The following is a 21,103-nucleotide window of genomic DNA, read 5'->3' on the forward strand; positions in this document are numbered from 1 at the left end:
GCGTTCATCCAGTTTACTACACACTTGGTAGGTGTATGTCCAAGGAAGTACAGTGTCGAGCTGTTCGGTTGTGAAATGCTGAAGATATCATTTAAAGAAAACATTTAGCAGATCTTGATCGGCCAGCCACCTATTGGATGAAACACTTCCCTTCTACTGTGCACCTAAAGACATATCAGACAGAAATTGTACTGGAAAGGGTTTAGGAGCAGGATGTACTGACTTGGCTCGAGTGTTGTATTGAGTTGGAAAAAATCTCCAGTTTACGTATCTTACCAGTCTGCCTCACCCACTGTGTCCTACAATGCAAAGCACTGGAAGGGTCCCAAAAACAGGTCATTGCTGAAAGCAACCAGCTCATGTCAGTGGTGGAAAAGGAGAAATGTATGACCACTTACATTTTTTTTAGGATTTAATCTTGTATAAGAAGATCAATTCACAAATTGTGACAATTTGTGTGATTTGTGCTATCAGTCACATCGTTTAAGTTGAGTTATATTTTCTGTCAGTATGGACAGAGCAGGACACAGGGGCCCTCATCCACTGGTGAATTGCCAACAAAGCACTCTTTGCAGCAAAGTGCTAACCTCTGCTTAACCTGGTTTAGCATTCTGCAAAATAGATTGATTTAACGGTTTCATACTACATACTCCAGTGAAAAGCAGCATGCACAGTATGTACTAAGTGGTATGCATGTGGGCATTAGTGGTTTGTAATAAGCAGTTCTGAATACAGCCTCTACCTGTCTGTATGTGTGCGTGCGTGATTTTCTCGAGAGCATTCATCTGATCAACTTCACACGTGTGTATTGCTGAGGACCCAAGTGAAGGCAGTGTGACATAGTGGCCAAACTGGGTAATTACAACATCTGTCATGTGATGCCATTTGGCCCAAAAAAGACTTTTTTTCCCCCATCGGCTTACATTGTAAAAGAGATGCAAGTCAATCAAAGGATATTTCTTGAGCATTACAATCGCTCCAAAATGGCTCATTTGATTTAATTTAGGAATTAAATCCATTTGCTCTGATAATATATTGAAAGTCTAGAAGAGCCACACGATTAAATCACAATTTTATCCCCAAGTTAGCAGAGGGCCAAATGTAAATTAGCCAAGACACTAGCATGCATGCTTTATGTTATACAGTGTGGAATATCTGGGTATTTTATACCCAAGAAGTCAAACTTTTTTGGTTTCATGCGCACTCAGCTTCTTTCATAGGAATGAACAGATTGCTGCAGAGTTTGGCCTGTAACTTTTGAACTGCAAGTCCTGAAACAACATTAATTCTTTTCCTGGACTTTGTGGATCCAGATGAATCCATCCATCCACTGGAATCCATCCAGTTTTGTTTTGTCGCGACCTCTCCAGCTCATTTTCAGCAATTGTCACCAAAGGTAGCAAAAATTCTTAGTACAGGACATCCCTTGAAGTCGGAAAACATTGCTTTTCCTGATTTGCAACCAAATATGGTGGGCATGTGTAGATATGACGTCTGAGTGATCATGACAAATGTAGCTCCATTTGACCAATAGGTGGAGGCAGCTACATCTAATATAAAAGGAAGAAATCTCTTCCTGTGTGTATTTATGTGTGTACAACTTTGCATATCTCGAGAACTGCTCATCCGATCTACTCCACACTTAGCGGGTGCGCTGCCAAGGACCCATGGGAGCACAGGTTGATTGGGTGAGCAGTTCTCGAGAAAATTACAAACAGCACTTTCTGGGGCCAAACAATTGGCTCATTGTGAATGGGCACATGTTCCGAATGGCCCTGAACAAGCACTGCACTAGTTTCTTTCAATCTGAAATCTCCAGCAAAAATTCTCAATGTTTAAATGTGTGTGGGTTAGTTCCTTCTTGCAAAAATGGCACAATAAGTGTGATAGAAGTGTCAACAACTGAGCCCAGCATCTATTGATTTATGAATACAGGATGCTCTCTGTATTGATTTTTTTTCTCGTTCTGTTCCGTTTTTATTTTTTGGTTGATAAACAAGAACTTACACATTTCCCTACTTCAGCATCTCCTCATACTTCTTGAAGAAGGAACTTTTCATTTCATTCTAGCCAAATATTCACATCTTATATACACACAAAATCCAAACATTCGGGGGTTCCCTGTGTTGGGAGCGCTATCTAAATGGTGTGTGTGTATATTTCATTATTCATTTACTTTCCAGGTGCAGTTACAGCATGTGTGCATATGGAAGATATAGTGGTGTAAAAGTTAAAGGACGAGTTTCAGAAGACACAAAGTCCTTAAGCTTCTCTGCGCCCAGACCTGAGGTTACATGAGCTCTGATATGAAAACATGCAACAGCAAGTGTTTTGCCAGCAGTCTCAGCAACCTTTCTCATTTCCCAGCAGGAATGAATGACTGAGATAGACCGAGTCAGGAGGGATTCAATCTCCTTACTGCCTGTGATATTTGTTAGGACATTTGGCAGCACACACACCTGCACACACACCAAATGCTGCTCAGCGGAGTGATGACATGTTCAAATTGGTCAAATCTAATCTCAAGCTTCACTACACGGAGACAGACAGCTGTTGGTGGCTGGACTTGCACCATGCTGCATCACACTATGCAAAAACACACACAAATACACAAACCTGTCACTTGCCAACAAGCTCAGCTGACATAGACAGTGTACCCAGTCCACCCTTTTCCTGCAGGCTGTCCCAGTGCTGCGTCCCCCTTTTCTCGTCCAGGGACGGAACATACCACCTGGGTTTTAGGTGGGGGGTGGGGTGGGGTGACTTACGCAATCCTGGTGAATAATGTTTGCTCTGTTTGGTGGCCGTGTTGGTACCAGGTCAGCTGGAATAGATCTCCGTGGGCTTTGTTCATTTAGTGTAATGTAAAGACCACACACCTGCCCCTCCAGTGAGATCTATAAGGCCATTGGCTTTGTAGAGTAATTGTCGGCACGCACACACCCTTCTGGTGTTCAGGTGGGGACTCTGCACTTGTTCAGAGCCCGACCACATGTGACCTTATACCTCTACATGACTGAGGTGGAAGGTGAGGTGGGTGGCTTCATGGTCACAGCCTCAGACACAGCTCATTCTGACCTGTGCCACATACTGTAAGCTGTATATCACTGACTCATTTAGCTCCTTGTTCTGCCGTTATGCTAAGCTAAGCTAAGCTAACCAGTGTCTGGCTGTAGCTTCGTATCAAACGTGCAGATACAAAGGTGGTATCGACTTTACGAATAAACTTATTTTGCAAAATGTTGAACAGTTAAATCTGACAAGGCAGTCGGGATAAAGTGTATGGCCAAAAAGATGAAAGTCACAGCTGTGGTAGAACTTTAAATGAAGTTAGTCGTTGAAATAACCTGCGTGACCTAGACATTCTAATTTGATATATGCAAACACTGAGTAATCACACATTTTCTGTTCAGCTCAAATGACTGCTGTCAACATCATTTAACCAAATTACAAATCACTGCTGTGAGACCGCAAGGCTGACCCACTGCCAATCTGTGCTTTTCATCATTACGAACATGTCGATTAGTTGTCATATATTCATTTTAACAGCTGTCCTGATTGTCCTACAGCTGTTTTAATCAACTATGTTTGCTTTATGTCTCAATCTCACACATTCTTTATCATTTTTAATCTCTACTCCTCCTTTTGTTTCCCTCTTTAGACAAAAGCCTCCTCCATTTTCCTAAATTTGGACCCATCTGTTTCAAACATCAACCATGTCCTCTTCCCTCTGACTTAATCCGCGGGGATGAAAGTGTGTGTGTGTGTGTGTGTGTGATGATAAAACATTGTTAATCTGGTTTCAGAGTGACTGGGGCATGTAATCTCATTTACTCCTTCAATCCTTTTCCTCTCTCTTCATTATGACTCCTATCCTAATAACAGCACATTCACAGTTATTCATAGTGCGTAATCTTGGCTCATCAGGAGAAAAGAGGTTAATAAAGGAGGTTAGGAGGTCGGTCGATGTTGCTTTTGATTCAAGAGCTGAAGAAAATTCTGCATGCGTGAAGTCATTTGTGTAGTCACTATGTATGCAGTAGCTGGAAGGAACAGGCCAAAATTCAAAGTGAAATGATTTGAATCACTGTACTTTCCCAATGCAAAAAAAAAGGGAGTTTTCTTTAGTGCAGAAACTTACTTTAAGATGCAAGAAGGAAACTGTTTTCACTATCTGTGATTGATTATGTGGGAGGGTGAGATTAATAAGCAGAAAGGTTTCACCTCTGAACTGACATGTCCTGATGAGATGTACTTAAAAGCCCCCGCAAAGCCAAACAACTCATCACCATTTACAGCTTTTGCATGACATGTAACACAATTGCCTCTGCTACAGATGCCAACCCAGCACAAAAATAGACAGTCAGTCCAATAACCAAAGTGCAGAGTAGTCTGTACATGTGGGACGCTGAAGGACAGAGGAGCAGATAGTACGAAGACGACTGATATTTAAAAAGTATGAGTGAATGACGAAAACTCAGAACAGTGCAAAAACGCAGACAACAGAAAACCAGATAGAACCGGATAAAAAAAAAGCTGCTCTTTTTTCTTCCTTCAGCTGATCGACAAGGGAAAACTTCATGATGCCTTCATCCAATTTAACCATGTTATTTGACCATATTGTCACTGTATTAGAGTTTTAATAGTGTGCCCACATCTTACACTACTTTACAATTGCTTTGGTTTTTTTCAGTGAGTGTGTCAAATAACACAAAATGTGCACTAAAGCACATGCTGAGACGTCAGAACCTCCTATTAGCTCAAGTTTAAATTGTTATTGCTGATTATCATCATTATTACTATTAAGTGTACAGACCACTGCATCAATGCAACATGTGTTTTCATGACTGTCTCTGCATTTTATTACTCTACTTACAAGTGACTGACATATCAGAAAGGTTTGGTGTCAATCTATTTTAAAGGTAGATACAGAGCAGAAAAAGTAAAGTGAGGCACAATCACAACCAGCATTTTGCCTTCTGTGAATGTTAGATCTACTATGGTCTAAAATCAGACTCCAGACTTCTGCATCTGCATTTATAGCAAAGCATTCCCAATTAATAAAATATAGACTTCCCTCTTACTCTTACATCATTTCAAACAATGACTCCTGCGTACATAACACATCTTTGTCACCTTGTGATTTGCATACGTTTAAATTATGTTTGTGTATTGTGCATTGATGAGAATTGGTTGATAGAGACCATTTTATTTAATGTGAGCTTTTGAGGGCAGAATTAGTCATTTGTGTTAAATGTGTGTACTAGAATTCAGTTAAGCGAAATTCTTTTGCCAAAGCAATCAGAAAACCTAATACTGTGATAGGCAGTCTGAGTTATTGTCATGTAGAATGTGCATTATTTGTACAGTTGCTTTAAATAACTTCTCTTTCTCTCTACAGCAATGTGGGCATGTACTTTTTTGCGCTTCTCTTCACTAGGTTGATGTTAAATTTATATATGCCCATTCCTGCTTGCTGTTACTGGAGCAGTAAGGTGTGGAGGAGGCAGTGTGTGTGACGGAGACAGAGATTGAGTGTGTTTGCACCCTGCCCCAGTGCTGCAGTGGGTATACTTAATGTGTTTGAAGAGCCATATTTTATGTGTTTGCACTGCATGCCCTAAGTGACACAAATAGGCTGCTGATGTGTGTTAGGGTTGTGGCGGAAACATTTCATCATTTGATGATCATCACTCCTTCTCTTGTCTCAACTCATCCCTCTTAGCTATTCTGTTTTTTTCCCCCCGTGAACCGTTAACATCTATGTGTCCACCCATCTCCATTCATCCATCTACTGTATGCGCTGCGCTGTCCATCCCTCCGTCTTTTCCCTCCCCGAGGCTACATCTGTACTGTAAATTTCAGTAAGCACCAGTGACTTACCGCACACCGTGAATGCAGCCCTCCAGTATGGGAGTCTAGTATATGGTGTTTACACTGTGGAGATGCCGAGTCTCCTCTTCAAAGATCTGGATGTACTGCACCGCTCTCATCAAGTGTCAGCAGGATGAATCTTTGTTGCTGCATATAGCTGATAATGACCTCCATGGATACACATAAGTGTGCAAAGAAGGCAGATTAGTCAGGGCTAGCTCAGACGTGTTTATTACACTGTATGTGAAGTAAGTGCACTTTCAGGATAATGTCTGTGAAAATCGTTATAAATAATTCCACATAAGCTTCCATTTTAATTCAAGGTAGTGCATAGAGGTATATGTTTCTGTCACATTTAAAATTCTTTTTTGAATGAACACTTAATCATCCAACTGGCACAGGAGAGCAGAGGCTTTTGATATCCAATAGTCGCTGGGTCGCTTAGAGGGAAGCAATACTGTCACGACAAAATTAGTTGAGTGACCTGGAGAGAGAAAGGAATGAAGGGTGAGGGGAAAAAGTCAAGCCAAATCAACTATGCATTTCATTGCTTAATGGTGAAAGATATTGCTATGGACACAAAAACTTTCATAAAACTACTAGTGACTAACTGTCAAGGTATACCACCATGCAAAATGGAAATATAAGGTGTAATGTAAACCAATATGTGAGTGAGGGTCCGTGTGGGGATGCAGTGTGTACCAGTGGTGGACAGAGTCCCGGCTCTGACTGAGGTCTTGTACAGAGGAGCGTGATAGAGGTCAGGTTCAGGCACGTAGTTCTGCTGTGGCTCAAAGTGCACCACTGGCAGCATGGCGTGCATCACTCGAGGTAACGCGTCCTCAATCACCATGTTGTCATCATCCCAGCGACTGGAATCCATGAACATGCCGTGCACAAGCACACCGTCCTCTGGCTCTGGTAACTGTTGTACCCACAAAAGAGGTGGAGCAGTGGTGAGTGAAAGATACATACTAATGGTAATCTATCCACTTTTTTTAATGCATCGCTATGTGTTTTCATCATGTGCACTGTATGTAGCAATGGCTCGTAGCATGCTTTCACAGTCACCAATCACTGCTCCTTTTAGAAGCTGGGTTACCAACAGAAACATTACATTTTCTTTTCTTTTTCTTTGCCATTGAAGAATCTTTCATTTTCATTTTTAGCAGTGTTGCAGAAGAGTTGTCAGGATAAAATGTTTAGTCATTTGTGAGGTTATTCAAGTTGGTGAAATCACATCACATCACATCATCGACAGATTGGGTTTGTGCAGTATGTCCGGTGCAGAAATGTTTGTGAGACATTTTAGGGGAACATGTTCATTGTGTTTCTGAATTGAGCATGTCAACTGGAAAGAGCTAGCCTGCCTCTGTCCAAAGCTAATAAAATTTGCCTACCAGCACATCTAAAGCTCAGTAATTAACACATTGAACATGTTTAAGCAGGGTAAAAACAACATATTTTTTGTGGAAGTTGTGCTGTACTGTCCCTTGTCGGGGTGCAGTGGCTAGATTTATACCTTAGGCATAACATATCAACAATAACCCCCCCTTTCCAGTACCTCCTCATCCATGTCCAGTTTAGTGTTGTTGGGCAGCGTGTGCAGAGCCTCACAGAGTGCTACCTGGTCTCTGTACACCGGCAGCATGTTAAAGCGGAAGTTGAGCTCATCAATGGGCAAATTGTAGTGCCTGGAATGATTCTGAAGCACCCCTACAGGCCAGCAGGTACAGTAACAACAAAAAAATCACTTTTGTTAGATTTGACTCCTGCAAATAGTGGCAACTAAGCATACTGTTGAGCAGTTAAAAGCTGATCACAACATTTTTATGTATATATTATGTTTTTATGTATACAGTGATCACTATATCCTGGCATCTGTGAAATTGTTCTTAATGCTATGGCTCATTAAAAACATGGATGATATTTTGGTGCTGCAGTGTTTTACCAGTAAGAAAGCCTTGAGGGAAGAATAATCCTGAGATCCAGAAAGATTTGGGCTGACCTCGTGTGATCCAAGTCTAGCAAGTGAAAGAGAGAGAGAGAGGGAGAGAGAGAGCTGTAATTAAAATGTGCGTGTCTTTAAATAACTTTTTTTAATGTGATGTGTTCAGTGTTTAACAAGCCGTGCTGCATTACAGGCATCCTTTCACTTGTGGGACCTGAAAGTGACTCAGTGACTCCACCTCAACTCACACAGTGCAGTGGATTCTCTCTTCTGAGGTAGTAAACATGTGCAGTCTGACTCAGTAGCTACCCATCACTTTATGAAGTAATGCAACTCTCCCCTACTTGTCTCTTTTGTGTGTGTGTGTGTGTGTGTGTGTGTGTGTGTGTGTGTGTGTGTGTGTCCGTGAATTTCTGTGATTGTGCAACACACATGTACAGACCAGTCTCACGGAAGAACAGCTTAAGTCAGGGAGATGAACCAAATACTGAAAGAGGGTGTACAGGGAGGAAGAGGGAGAGAGAAAGAGATGGTTTGTGCCTCAGGGAATAGCACAGAATGTTTATGTGTTATTAGTGATTTTGACTTGATGAGAAAACACATACACACACAAACAAATACGCTTTTATGCGTGCACACACACACACACACACACACACACACACACACACACACACACACACACACACACACACACACACACACACACACACACACACACACACACACACACACACACACACACACACACACACACACACACACACACACACAGTGAAATTTCTCTGTCAGTGATACAAAAAAAGACTTGCGTCACAAGGACGCAGTGAATCCCACAATCAGATTTTTCCCCCATGTTTTTTCAAGCATCTCTGATTAATTTATAAGCCTGTCCATTACATTGAGAAATTATTTTAACCTATAAACACAACCCAATATTAGTAAGTGCAGAAGATGCACATATGTGTGTTTGTGTGTCACAATTTCTTTCCCTTTCTCATCCAAACCTGGAGAAAGGAGGTCCTGAGGACCAGGTCTCTGACCCAGGATGCCAGGGGTTTAAGAGAGGGGTAGGCAGAGTTTGCCCAGTGGCTGGGGACCTGGTTGTTCAGGAAGCTCGTGTATATGCGGTCCATCTCCTCTGACATTACCACCAGACCTGCGATGGCCTTCTGCAGAGTCACAAGAGACACCTGGAAATGCAAAATAAAAACCATACATCACAATGAGGTAGTGAAAAGGACAATGAAATATCTAAATTGATCTTTCTTTTGTTTATCACTGTTTTAAACATTTTGATGGGTCCAACTAGAATTCTTTTTGTGGTGTTTCATAATATCAATAGCTGACAGGAAATAAACTTTGACCAAAGCTGTTTCCAAGCAACACAGCTTAAACTTCAGTACATATATTGTTCAAAAGCTAGCTATGCGCGTCACCCTAAGCACTCTCAGCAGGTTGTTGAATCGGTCTGCTTCTTGGCCCAACACGGTTGTCAGGGAGTTAAGGCGACCATTTTCATCTTGGACAAACAGAGTTTCCACCGCTTCCTCCATGTCCACACATTCTGCACATAGACAGGCAGACACAGAAGATGGACGCGGCATCAGCATCAGGTTATACGTTCATGATAATCTACATTCTCAACAGTGACGTAAATGTATGTCAGTGTTTTCATGTGTATCTGTGAGTGTGTGCATGTGTGTACCGGGCAGCTTGGCTAAAATGGATTCAGCAAGCTCGCAGACTATGTCATCGTTACTTTTAGCTCCATGACTGGCTGATGAGCGAGGATTAACTTCCACTATGGTGTTGATTAGAGTCAAGGTTTCTTGGCGCTGTGGAGGCAAACAGATAATAAACACAGACATACACATACAGAAGGAAACCCATACAAACTGTAGCATCCTTCTTTATTGATGTTTTGCAGCTGCACCCTCATGAAAACTGAACAGTAAAGCTTTTATAACCGGCCATAAACTGTATGAGCAGCTCCAGATTAAATCATGAATATGCCTTTAAATAATGGCATTTGCTGGTTAAAATGAGCTAGTCAACACATTACCCATCTGCTAAACAAACAAATTCAAAACAAATAATACATTTATTAGTGTACAACTTCTGCTTATATGATTGAAACTACCATGAAAAGTAAAAATCACATTAAATCCATATATATGTGTTTTACAGACTAACAGAAAGATAAGAAGAAAGATGGGAATTTAAAAGGTTTTTGCAGATTCCTATGTTTTGTTCAGTAAGATACTACTAGTGTTCCTCACCTGGAAGGCTAGGTTTGCATTTTCATGCATGCCGAAGACCTCTGGATCATCTATGATTGGAAGACTCTCGATATATTTCTTATATTGTTCTAGTTCATCTGCCTCTGGGCTGTAGTAGATACCTTAAAAATACAAGCCAGAAAACCAAAAATACAAAGAAAATATGCAAAATATGAGCATGCACTGAGACAAATGGACTTTTGCAGACACACGCACACACATGCCTGCTATAATACATTTCATTATATTTCAAAGTGTTCCTGTTATTTTGTCCATGCCCTATATATATCCAGAGAGAGGAGAGAGCTTGAAAGATACCTGAGGAGGAGTAGGTGTAGCCAGGCTCCAGGGTTTGAGGTGAGAAGAAGCTTTTGAGGATTGTCCTGAGGCAGCGCTGGTCCCAGACATCCGTCACTCTGCCTCCATAAGTGATCTCACCTTGGGAGACGGACACAAAGACCACATGATGTCATCAGTCTGTAACTTTGTCACCTGTCTTTGTAACTGTTTGACGAGTTTGGGATTGAGCCTGGTGTGTCACACTCATATTATTCAAAATTCCATTCAGAATCAGCACGGTAAAACACTTAGTCTCGAGCAAACGTTTTGGAGAAGACATTAAATATTCATGAAATATGAATATGGATAAATAACTACAAAGTAAACAATGTCAGGAAGAGGCAGACTTTAGACTTTAAGTATCAACCAGAATTACCACCTCTCAGTCATATACCTCCACCAATCTGACAAGTTGCAGTTTACATCCATGTCTGTCCAGACCCAAAATGCAGGACATGGTCACAAGTGAAGTTCACCTTTGACCTTTTGGACATAAAAAGTCATTATATAATTTCATCACATTAGACATTTGTGTGTAACGTCATAATTAGCATTTTGTGAGGTCGCTGTGAGCTTAATCTTTGACCACCTAAATCTAATCAGTTCATCATCATCATCATCACAATTTCACCAGTTTCCAAATTTCCTCAAGGCGTTCCTGATATATTGCATTGGCAAGAATGGGACAGACAACCCAAAAACATAATGCCTCCAGCCACGGCTTTCGTTGCCACTGAAGCATAAAAAACATTTATTACTGAGAGTGAAGTATTTGATAACGGCAGTTAAACTTACAGTACATACAGTAGCATTTTTCTTGAGACTGCCAAGTGCATTGTCTCTTTTGTTTGTCCCTCGCTCCTCCTCCTTAGCTGGGCAGGTTCACACTGCACCCTGGCACACATCTTGATCAGCTGTCTACTTTCTATGAACACCCAGCCCAAGACCAAGGTAGCCATCATCTTTATAGCCATCACAGGCATTCAAAAAGCAGTTTCAAAGACATAAACAAGCAGCAGTAAAAAGCCAAACTCAGGTAGTTGGGAATGCATGGACATAAGGAGCCATGCTTGAGCACAAACTAGGACTGCATTTTATACTTTATTGTTTTTAAAATGCTAATAAAAACTTCGGAAACATGCATATTGCAGCTATAAACTCCCCTTTACTTGAAAATTCTGCACACAAGCACTGTGAGCTATTCAATGGTTTACCAAGCAGAGAGAGTACGGTACAGAGTCATTTGGTAAATAAGGAACAGCGATGCATTCAATCCTTTAGTACCAAACATAATCTGAATTCTGGCTGACTATGATAATTATGACTCTCAATCTGTTCTAATGTAGAACCTCAAAACCAGAACACCCTCAGGTTTTCAGAAAACAATTGCTGTGTACCTCTGTCTGTTGAATCTAAAGGAGCAATCTAAAAGATCCATGACTACATGTGGTGTAGTGTACCATGTACCTGTACCTACATGGTACACCCAGTGAGCTACTCTCATCTACATCTTACTGTGTCACATATGGGCAAGAAAGACAAATATGGAGAGGACTACAATGGCACAACAGTCCATAGAAAACATTAAGCTGACAAACCAGACTAGTCAACCACAATAACAATCTTTTTGACAGTTTCACAGTGATGTAAAAGTGACGTATGATACCAGTCACACAAGTGTCAGCATTGTCTCCAGCTCTATGACCTCTCATGTACAGTTACAATGCATAGCACCAAGATAATCACCCAAAATAAATAGATGAATACCTGTGTGACTTGTAGGCAATGACATGAAGATAGACAAGAGGAAAGGAACTATGAAAAGGCTGGAGGTTAAATATCACCAAAGAGCAAAAAGGAAGATGAAATTTGAATTATTTTTAACATGAACAATTCAACACTTAAAATACATACTTTTTGTAAAGTCACAGTTATGTAAGACAGTAAGGAAGAGGGTGAATAATCAGACAAATCTCTGCTGAAGCCTTTAGTAAGCTGCAGGCGTGGTAAAGCTGGCAGAGCCGTTTTTTTGCACCAGAAGAGAGGAACTGCTCCTTCTAAAGGAGGAAAGGCAATATCATGCTTGGTTTGAGCCCAAATTCTATCCCCCAAAGAGTGTGTAGTCCTGGCACACTGTTAGACTGTTAGAATTATGGATTAAACTAATAACATAGTAGTGTGATAACAACAATGAGAGACATCCATTTGATGCTGGAGTGGTGCGCTCCACTGAGACTGAACACAGCACATAATCATTTGAAGGTGTAATTGAAAACCAAACAAGGAAACAAATGAACTTAAGAGATGATGATAAGCATTGTTAATAAAAGGGATCCTTCCCTCCTCTCCATAATAACTTTGAACATCTGTTATGGAAGTCCAGGACACACAATATTAAACTGACATAATTAGATACAATGGAAATGTCCATATGTTTGCCAAGAATATATGAGATAATAACAAAATTAAAAAAATGTAACTCTAAAATTCTAAAGCACGACCCTGATACAGCATTGTTATAATGAACATTTTCATTTTCAAACTGCCATACAATGTGTTCTCTAAATTGTAGATTTTGTTGTAGATATACACTCAGTTGCTGGTTTATCGGGTACACCTAGCTAACACTAATGCAGTCTCATACAACAGTGCTGCAATAAATTCTCCCTTTATGAAGGTTATAATGGTTGTTTTTTGTTGAAACTGTTTACGAGGTGGTGACCCTGTAATTATTTTGGAGGCTGCAGTTTGTGGTGCTGTTAAACTGTGCTGCATTATACTGGGAGGTGTTGCTAAGATTTCGTTGTAGTTCATTGTTATAAATAGGGTGGACACTAACATGCACCATAAATTCAAGATAAATCTCAGATTTCAGGACTTATGTTTTGTTGTGCATGGAAACATGTTTTTGTCATTTAGTTTCTATAAAAACAAAGCCAAGAGGAAGAGATCAGTGAAAGTTCACTGAGTTAAAGTTGAACAAACACTGGATCACAGCTGCAGAACAGAATCAAATTGTGTTTCAGAACTGCCCTGCTTTGTAAAATCAGCAAACATTTTGCCTTCCCCATTTCCCATGATGCTGAAAATGTGCGAGTTGTTGACAAAACAACAGTGTGCTGTCTGTGCCACAGACTGGCAACACAACAACAACATGCCAGCCTTAGTGACAGAAGGATAGTTTTTATCCACACTTTCTGCTTTGTTTAAAGCCAAATGATCTGACATTTCATGTAACGTTTTATATATAGCACTTTATGATGTTGGACTGTATTTTCAGAGCCAAATCAATGTATTTCATATTTTAAAAATGTGATGGGATCAGTCCATCACAAACACACAACCACAAATACATCAACTTGTGTTGTACATGTATGCCTCTATGCATATACATAGACCAGCATACAAATACAGACACTTATCTTTGTGTGTGAGCTTTCCTACCAGTGATGTAGATGAGAGCATCCCATGGGATGGTGCTGTCTTTGCAGTAGAGGTTGAGGTTGAGCAGAGCACACTCCCTATCACTGTCGTTAAACTCATAGCGGATGTTCCAGCCCAGAGGACCAAATTTCTTCCGCTCCTACGACACATGGAAAAAAAAAATCACGTGCACGGACGCACGCACACACACAGCATGTAAGCAAGTACAAACATGTACAGGCACACAAAGCAGTTCTGATCAAGTATGTGTGAGGTTTTAAGAGACGTGTTACCTGGATGATTGCATGGAAAAAGCAGATTCCAAACACGATCTTTCTCCACTGGCGTCCCAGAACGTGGTCTTCAAAGAAATTGCTGGAGATCTCTGTGAAGGCCCGTCGCATGTTGGCTCGTAGGCCTTTTGGAGGCTCATTAGTCACCTGGAAACAACAACAGTGACCCATAGACACACATGGCTCGATGGCTGCTATTGAGAAGACAACAGTGAGTTCTGCTCTGACTGCCAAAAATCCTGGGGCCTTGCGGGGGACAGGCTATTACTCGTGCAGGCAAGCAGTCAACCTAGTTATGATACCCGTAGCGCTCATTCTTCCACGTGGAAACTTGTGCATAATTCCCACTCATCATATCTGCTTTGTTACTGACCTTGAGAGCTGAATAATCGTGCTATTTATCAATTATGTTCAAGCGGCTAATTAGTGAAAGGACACTTAAGATTTCAGACATCAAGCTATATACTGGAAAGTTACCTAAAGTATTATGTTACCAATTATTGAGAGTATATGACTTAATTTGTAAGAGAGGCTAAAGAAGTTAAATAAATGAATATCATCATTTCACGGCAGCATCCACCAAAGGAAAAGTAATCATGGATTATTGATGCAAATGTTTATTTAAAAGTGTATGTGTGTGCATGTAAAAATATATCTTGCATTGTTTGTCCTCCTAAGAATATTGAGAAAGATTAGGCCCCAATGCCATTTCTTACATACCTGGGGCTAAATTCACCATGTATGTTTCTACCAGCAGCTCACCTTTTACTATGGTATGCTCATACTGTGAAGACTTTTTTGTCTGGTCAAAACTTATTTAAGAGGCTGCTGAAGGCTTTCAAGGCTTTTTGAAGGCCAGAGAAACATTCTTATGCAAAACACAAGAGTGACGTTGACTTAATGGCTGATTGATGACATTAGGCCTAGCATCTTAAACCAGCTATATTGTATCAGTGAGTCATTGCTGTGAAGCCAGCGTTATTTTGTGATGCTGGTTAAAATCCCATATAAGAAGGACTGATTTATTCTGTAAGCCCCTCCCTATCACCTTAGAATACTCTTGCATAAGAAAGAATTGAATGTTTAAGTTAAGTAAGTGTTAAGAGGCTGATTTTCACCACTGCTGGTGAATTGTCCCAGTCATGTAGGGGTCCTCTCAACTGCCTGTGAGTTTTCACAGAATTAACAGCTTGCATTGCCACTAAAATGACTTATGAATGATCCTTGAACTAAAAAATGAGCAGTGTTAAAAATAAGACTGAATACGCCCCTGATTATTTTTGATTGTTGCTATAATTTCAAGTTTGTTGCTCAGTTTGTCCCACAGGATGTGCAGCATACAAAGATTCCTAAATTCAACATCCGCATTTGTGCCAGTATCCACAATCAACAATTTAAGTGAGCTCATAGACTTTGACCACCAAATCCTATGTACAGTACAGTACTGAATAGGCTCAGTGACAACTGAATATATAAGTTAGGTGTGGAGTGTCTAACCCATGGATTTACAGGTCTGTGAATGCATTCAATTTTGGGTCAGTTTTACTAACATAGCCCATGGAATTAAAAATATGCAATCCTCATGTAAACCTAAAAAAATTCTTTCCTTTCAGGCTCATATTATTGCCTCCTGAAACACTGCTCACTAGAAAAGTTGTGACACTTCCTTTCAGGGAGAAGGTATCAGTTCTACTTTTTGATCAACTAATTACAAAGCTTGCAAAATGTCACGCATCTTTCCAATAAAACTAATGCAAATTGCATCCATTTAGCCTTTTTCCCTCCATAGTTTAATCATCCCTTATCCTTACAGGCACAACTACAATGCCATTACTTAATGCTTTAGCATATCAGGTTGCTCTTTGTATTAATGGGCTTTCTTCAACCTGCTATCTCTGGAATACATATTGCATTGAAATGAATTATTAATACTATTTTGTACAGATGCATTATGTGGAATGATAAGAGTAAATTCTCCACAAAAGTCTTTGAGTTAATCTCAGAGCTGAACTGCTACATTTGTCCAGCAGTGCAATCTTTGACAGACAATCTTCAAATGAAATGAAGTGCACTGAAGTGAGATTACACAGTGGCACTGTACGTGGGTGTGAACGTTTACCTTGACAGAGTTCTGGAGCACTGTAACAGGAAATACTTTGGTAGGCATGGAACTAAGAAACAAACGGAAGTTTTCATGGATTGATGTGTCTGCACAGGAAAAGAGAGAAACGTTATTCATTACCATAAACAAAAGAAAAAAGGAATTAAATTATGATGAAATGGGATTAGATTCTGAGTTAGCAAATTCCTCAAATTATAATTTCATGGATAAACATCTCCTCTTCTTCTCCTGCTTCTTTTTTACAACTGGGGATTTACACATGCCACGACTAATGCATGCAAACAAAGTGGCTGCATGGAACAAAACTGGAGACAAAGATTTTTCTTGTTTTTAGTAGCTGACCACTAGTACTGTACTATGTTATGTTTTAGAAAAGTAAGCTCCAGTAAAATTCTTTGACTTATTGAATTAAAACACAACTTATGTTGTATTTTAACTCTTTGATGCATCACGTATGTATCCATTCATCAAAATTGAACTGAAACCGAAAGATTCAAAAGGTACAAAATGGCATAACAAACAGGTCTAATCTGAGAACGGAGTCAGAGTTAGTTATATGGAAGTGCTTCAGTGCTGTCTCGCTGTGAGGTAATACCTGGCTCAGTGAAGGTCTTGATGAGCTCCTCCATGGCTAACATCCATGAGACAGCCAGATGACAGTTCTGCAGAAAGACCCACTTGCCACTCTTCAGTGCTTCATGGATCATCTTCTCTGCTATCGGCCCCTGGCCTTGACCCAATGAGATGGACTCAACTCTGAGACACAGGGAGAGGTTGCATCATCTCTGTTACTCATTACTCATGTGTAAACACCTGTATATACTCATCATCACACTCCTCTCTCCATCCAGACATGCCTCTATGTGTTGCCACATTCTACTTTTCCAGATTGCTGCCCATTTCCAGATATAGCAACCCCTATTCTGTCATAACAGCGTAATCTTAAATCATCTTTCCTAATTGTCCAATTTTTTCTTTTACCTGTCAAGACAACCTCTCTCTTTTGCAAAGCGCTGGAAGGCACCCATAGGGTCGGATCCTGTGCTGAGAATGAAGATCAGTGGTGTGGAGGGGGACATATCATTGTAGAGGTTCGCCAGGTCAACTGGAGGGTTTTCCACAAACTGCTTCCCCAAGCTGACGATCACAAACTCTGTTGCTGCAAACACCACCTGGACAAGAGAGTGAAAAAAGTAAATCAAAGAATAACAGGGCAAAGATGACATGAAGTAGTGAAACGGTTGTAGGGAGAGACGGGCACAGAGGGTGACAGATGAAAGGGCTGGATAGCATCACTGTAAAAAAAAAGCAAATCAGAAAGGGTACACATGAAAAGAAAATTTGAGATGTTATAATCAAGGTGGCAGAGGAAGACTGACATATGGGAACGTATAAATAAAATGAATAGGTAAATAGAGTGTTTTTATCAGCAGTGGACTGGACATCATTGCAGTGGCTAGAAGGGTTTATTTTGTAAGACCCAGTTGCTGCCATGCCTGGTTTTCCATGGGAGTACAAAGGACAGAAGAATGTTGTGGCAGGAACGCGCTCCGGGCTACAGGCCAGCATAATTGTAAATCAGTGTGTTTAGCCAAATCTTTGCTGGGTTTAATAATAACTGACAAGGTCAACAACTCATTTTAAATTCCTGCTATGACCTTGTAGACCTGAAGCAAACAATCTGCAAAACTTTAAACATATCTTTCAATAGACTTCATTAAGGCATACCTTCTCTTCCAGGAAGCTTTTAATAAGGACCAGCTTCTGGAAGGCCCCCAGCCTCTCATTCCAGTAGCCTCTGATCTCCTGCTTCACCTTTTTGGACTCCCCAAGAGGAGGCAACTCTGACACATAGCCTTCCCAGTTCTCTGGATTAATGGATGCTTGAAAACGTCCTGAAGGAGAGTTTGCTATCATTTAATACAATTCAAATCTTTATGTGATTGAATAAGGCCTTTGCCCTGTAGTGTAAATAGATTAGTACACTATGTGATTGACGGATGTTAGAAGAATGAGTAGAATATCTAAGCCTGACAGTGACAAATGCTATTTTATAACTAGGTCAAACATTTTAGTTTTTATATCAAGGACAAACATGATGCACTAAATATGCTGATTCTAGCAAGATCATTCAGAATAATAACACGAGGCTGAGCTACCTAGCTTGATGTGGATATGGGTTCTGGTGATTTCCTTAGAGATGTCCTTGAAGCAGGGCAGTGTGTCCTCCAGCTCACTACATGTCTGCCAGTAAAAATCACTTAGCCATGGCACATCTGGCCGTTCTGCATAGTCCTGAGAGAAGGACAAATTGACAAGGAGACGATTACAACAATAAAGGAAGGAGATGGGAAAAAGATGGAGGGCAGACCTTGAGCAGAGAGGCCGTAAAGAGGTATTAAAGCATGTCAATAAAACAGTGAAGAGAGGATGATTCAAAACATGAGACACTAAACATAACAGATAAGAGACGTTGATGGCATGAAAATGAAAGGACAATTGCGAAAAAGCGTTCAAAATTAGCAAGAGAAGCGTAGATGATGGATGAATTCAAGCTGCGATACAAAAGACAGGAGACAGAAGCACAGAGGTGAAGGAGAGGAAAGGACAGACAGCATTAGCATGAGGATCACAACAGCTGACAGTCAGCACCTCCAGCCAAACTAATGCCATATAAATGAGAGCCCAATAGTGGATGAGCACAAGAATATACCCCTGGGTGGCACTGACTGATCTGCATTGTGGTCTTGAAACCATCTGAATTCATCAATAAAACCAGAGTTAAATCTCACAGGTCCTTTTATTCATGGCTCTGTTCTACCGTTCCCCTGTTTTATTGCCCAAACCAATGGTGCCTCAGCTGCACACCCATCTGCCCCACTGGGGTTTGAGAGGGAAGATAACAATTATAGAGAAATATATGGAGAGAAAGAGAGAGGAGAGGACACTGATAGAAGGTGATTATTCAAAGAGAACCATTGAAATGTAAGCAAGACTATTCTGAGGTCAACTGGACTTTCATTTCATATGACCTCATTAAGCCCCTCGAAGGGGTCAAGACGGGCTTGAGGTACTGAGGGTTTTGCATTGATTGCTCAAGATCTATTCATACAAGTTGTATGGACAGCTGAGAAAGAGAGATACTCTCCTTTTCTTATCTCTCCTTCACAGATATATTTATTTTGTCAACCTCTCCAGACATATTTTCTCATATTTTCTTTTGTCTCTCGCTTACTGTGTGTTTCCCTCAGTCTCAGTAGTTCCTCAGTAATAAGCTGGCCAAGAGAGAGTCAGACCGCAACTTTGACAAAAGAGTTTTTTTTCTATCTTCTCAATCCCCACATAAAAGGGGCAGAGAATGGAGATATTGCCAACGGGACAACCTGGAGGGTTTTCGAATAGGAAAATAAAATGGCACCTTGTTTATCTGCAGTTAGGGGGATCCAGCCAACAAACTGTAACAAATTTCTCTATTTTCATCTAATTATAAGAGCACCGAGAAGCCAAAAATGATGAAAAAACTAAAAATCATAGTTATTTTTTCATTTAGAACACATTGCACAGTTAAAAATATGTCGTTATCTCTCTTTTCCTGCAGGCAATTAAGCCTCATACCTTAGGATTTGTTTTGGCTTCAGTAGTCCAGTAGTCAAACTATGAATAGCTGAACTAATGTTCAGTCACTCAGCTGTCCTTTTCCTCGATAACTCTGCAGCCTGTTCCACCAACTGCTAAGTTCAAATATTGCTATAACATAGTGGGGAAGTTAGACTATAGCTTGTAACAACAGATGTTACAAAGCGGAAGCTGCAGGGTAGAGCTCAGTTTAAAATCTACACCTTCCTCAAGCAGGTTTAAGTCAGATAGAAACATGGTGGAGACTGAAGTTAGAAGAACCAGAGAAATTTTCTTCTTCTATATTTACATCAAGAGCATATTTCCTGTGACAGACTGTATTCCTTTACATGTATGAGGGCAATGACATCCACAGTTCTTTATCCATGTACACCATGCATCATATGATCATATGATTCTAAAAAAGGCATGAGCAACATTGTTATTCAAGGCACCTCACTCAGCCATTAGATTGATCACACACCAGCAATTTATCAGAATGAATTCTTTGACTTGATTTGCCATCTCACCTTTTCCAAAGAGGCAGTCCCTCTTAGGAAATGCTGCCACTCAGCATCAGAGATCTCGCCACGCTGCCTCATGACCTGTATACACAACATGAGGCTGTAGATAAGCTTGTGCCGCTCGAAGAGGCCACGGGACACATTGATGTAGGAGTTGAGCAGGATCTGGTCGAGCAGGATCTGGAGGCGCTCTTCTAACACACTGCTCTTCTCTGATGTCTCAATGGTGGAGTTAAAGAGCTGAGGGTGGAGACAGAAAAGGACAGAGACAATGGGACAGAAAGAAAGATATTGAACGGGAAGAAAATTATTAAGTTCCATGAGGGCTTGAAATCTTTTCACATTGTTTTGCTAACAAAAGCTTAAAAACTGTTTGCCTGGTTACTCTCTCTCACCTGCTTGAAGTACTTGAGGGAGAACTGGTACATAGGATCAATCTCAGAAAGACTGGCAATGACAAAGTACAAGACTGAGCCTCGGGTGGCCACAGGCCGGTAGCGCTCCCTTGCAGAGTTGATCATCAGCTCTGTGGCCTCTGCCTCCTCAAGACGATGCTTTATAGCCTCTGATGTCACCTGAGGAACAAGTGGAAACAGAGAGGAAGACAAAAAAGAAAGAGAGGAATAGCAACAAAACAAAAACAGAAGAGATGCAGTGAAGGAAAGGAAGGAAAAGTAATA

The 21,103-nt window shown here is 40.6% G+C and overlaps 1 protein-coding gene across 1 annotated transcript in view; it reads right to left on the reverse strand.

The window, feature by feature from the left end:
- Positions 1–6,191: 6,191 nt before the first annotated feature.
- Positions 6,192–21,103, reverse strand: part of dnah6 (dynein, axonemal, heavy chain 6) — a 54,318-nt gene continuing 39,406 nt past the window's right edge. The window contains exons 64-81 of the mRNA XM_070854395.1: positions 20,819–20,998; positions 20,430–20,663; positions 18,444–18,579; positions 18,013–18,179; positions 17,266–17,456; positions 16,880–17,040; positions 16,282–16,370; positions 14,163–14,309; positions 13,891–14,029; positions 10,426–10,545; positions 10,108–10,229; positions 9,534–9,663; positions 9,265–9,392; positions 8,833–9,018; positions 7,826–7,898; positions 7,439–7,590; positions 6,577–6,799; positions 6,192–6,358 (exon numbers count right to left, since the gene is read on the reverse strand). Of these exons, the coding sequence (XP_070710496.1) occupies positions 6,255–6,358; positions 6,577–6,799; positions 7,439–7,590; positions 7,826–7,898; positions 8,833–9,018; positions 9,265–9,392; positions 9,534–9,663; positions 10,108–10,229; positions 10,426–10,545; positions 13,891–14,029; positions 14,163–14,309; positions 16,282–16,370; positions 16,880–17,040; positions 17,266–17,456; positions 18,013–18,179; positions 18,444–18,579; positions 20,430–20,663; positions 20,819–20,998 (2,682 nt within the window). The 3' untranslated portion in view covers positions 6,192–6,254. The remainder of the gene's footprint in view (positions 6,359–6,576; positions 6,800–7,438; positions 7,591–7,825; positions 7,899–8,832; positions 9,019–9,264; positions 9,393–9,533; positions 9,664–10,107; positions 10,230–10,425; positions 10,546–13,890; positions 14,030–14,162; positions 14,310–16,281; positions 16,371–16,879; positions 17,041–17,265; positions 17,457–18,012; positions 18,180–18,443; positions 18,580–20,429; positions 20,664–20,818; positions 20,999–21,103) is intronic.

Source organism: Pempheris klunzingeri, chromosome 3 (assembly GCF_042242105.1).
Source record: "Pempheris klunzingeri isolate RE-2024b chromosome 3, fPemKlu1.hap1, whole genome shotgun sequence".
In the NCBI taxonomy this organism is placed as follows: Eukaryota; Metazoa; Chordata; class Actinopteri; order Acropomatiformes; family Pempheridae; genus Pempheris; species Pempheris klunzingeri.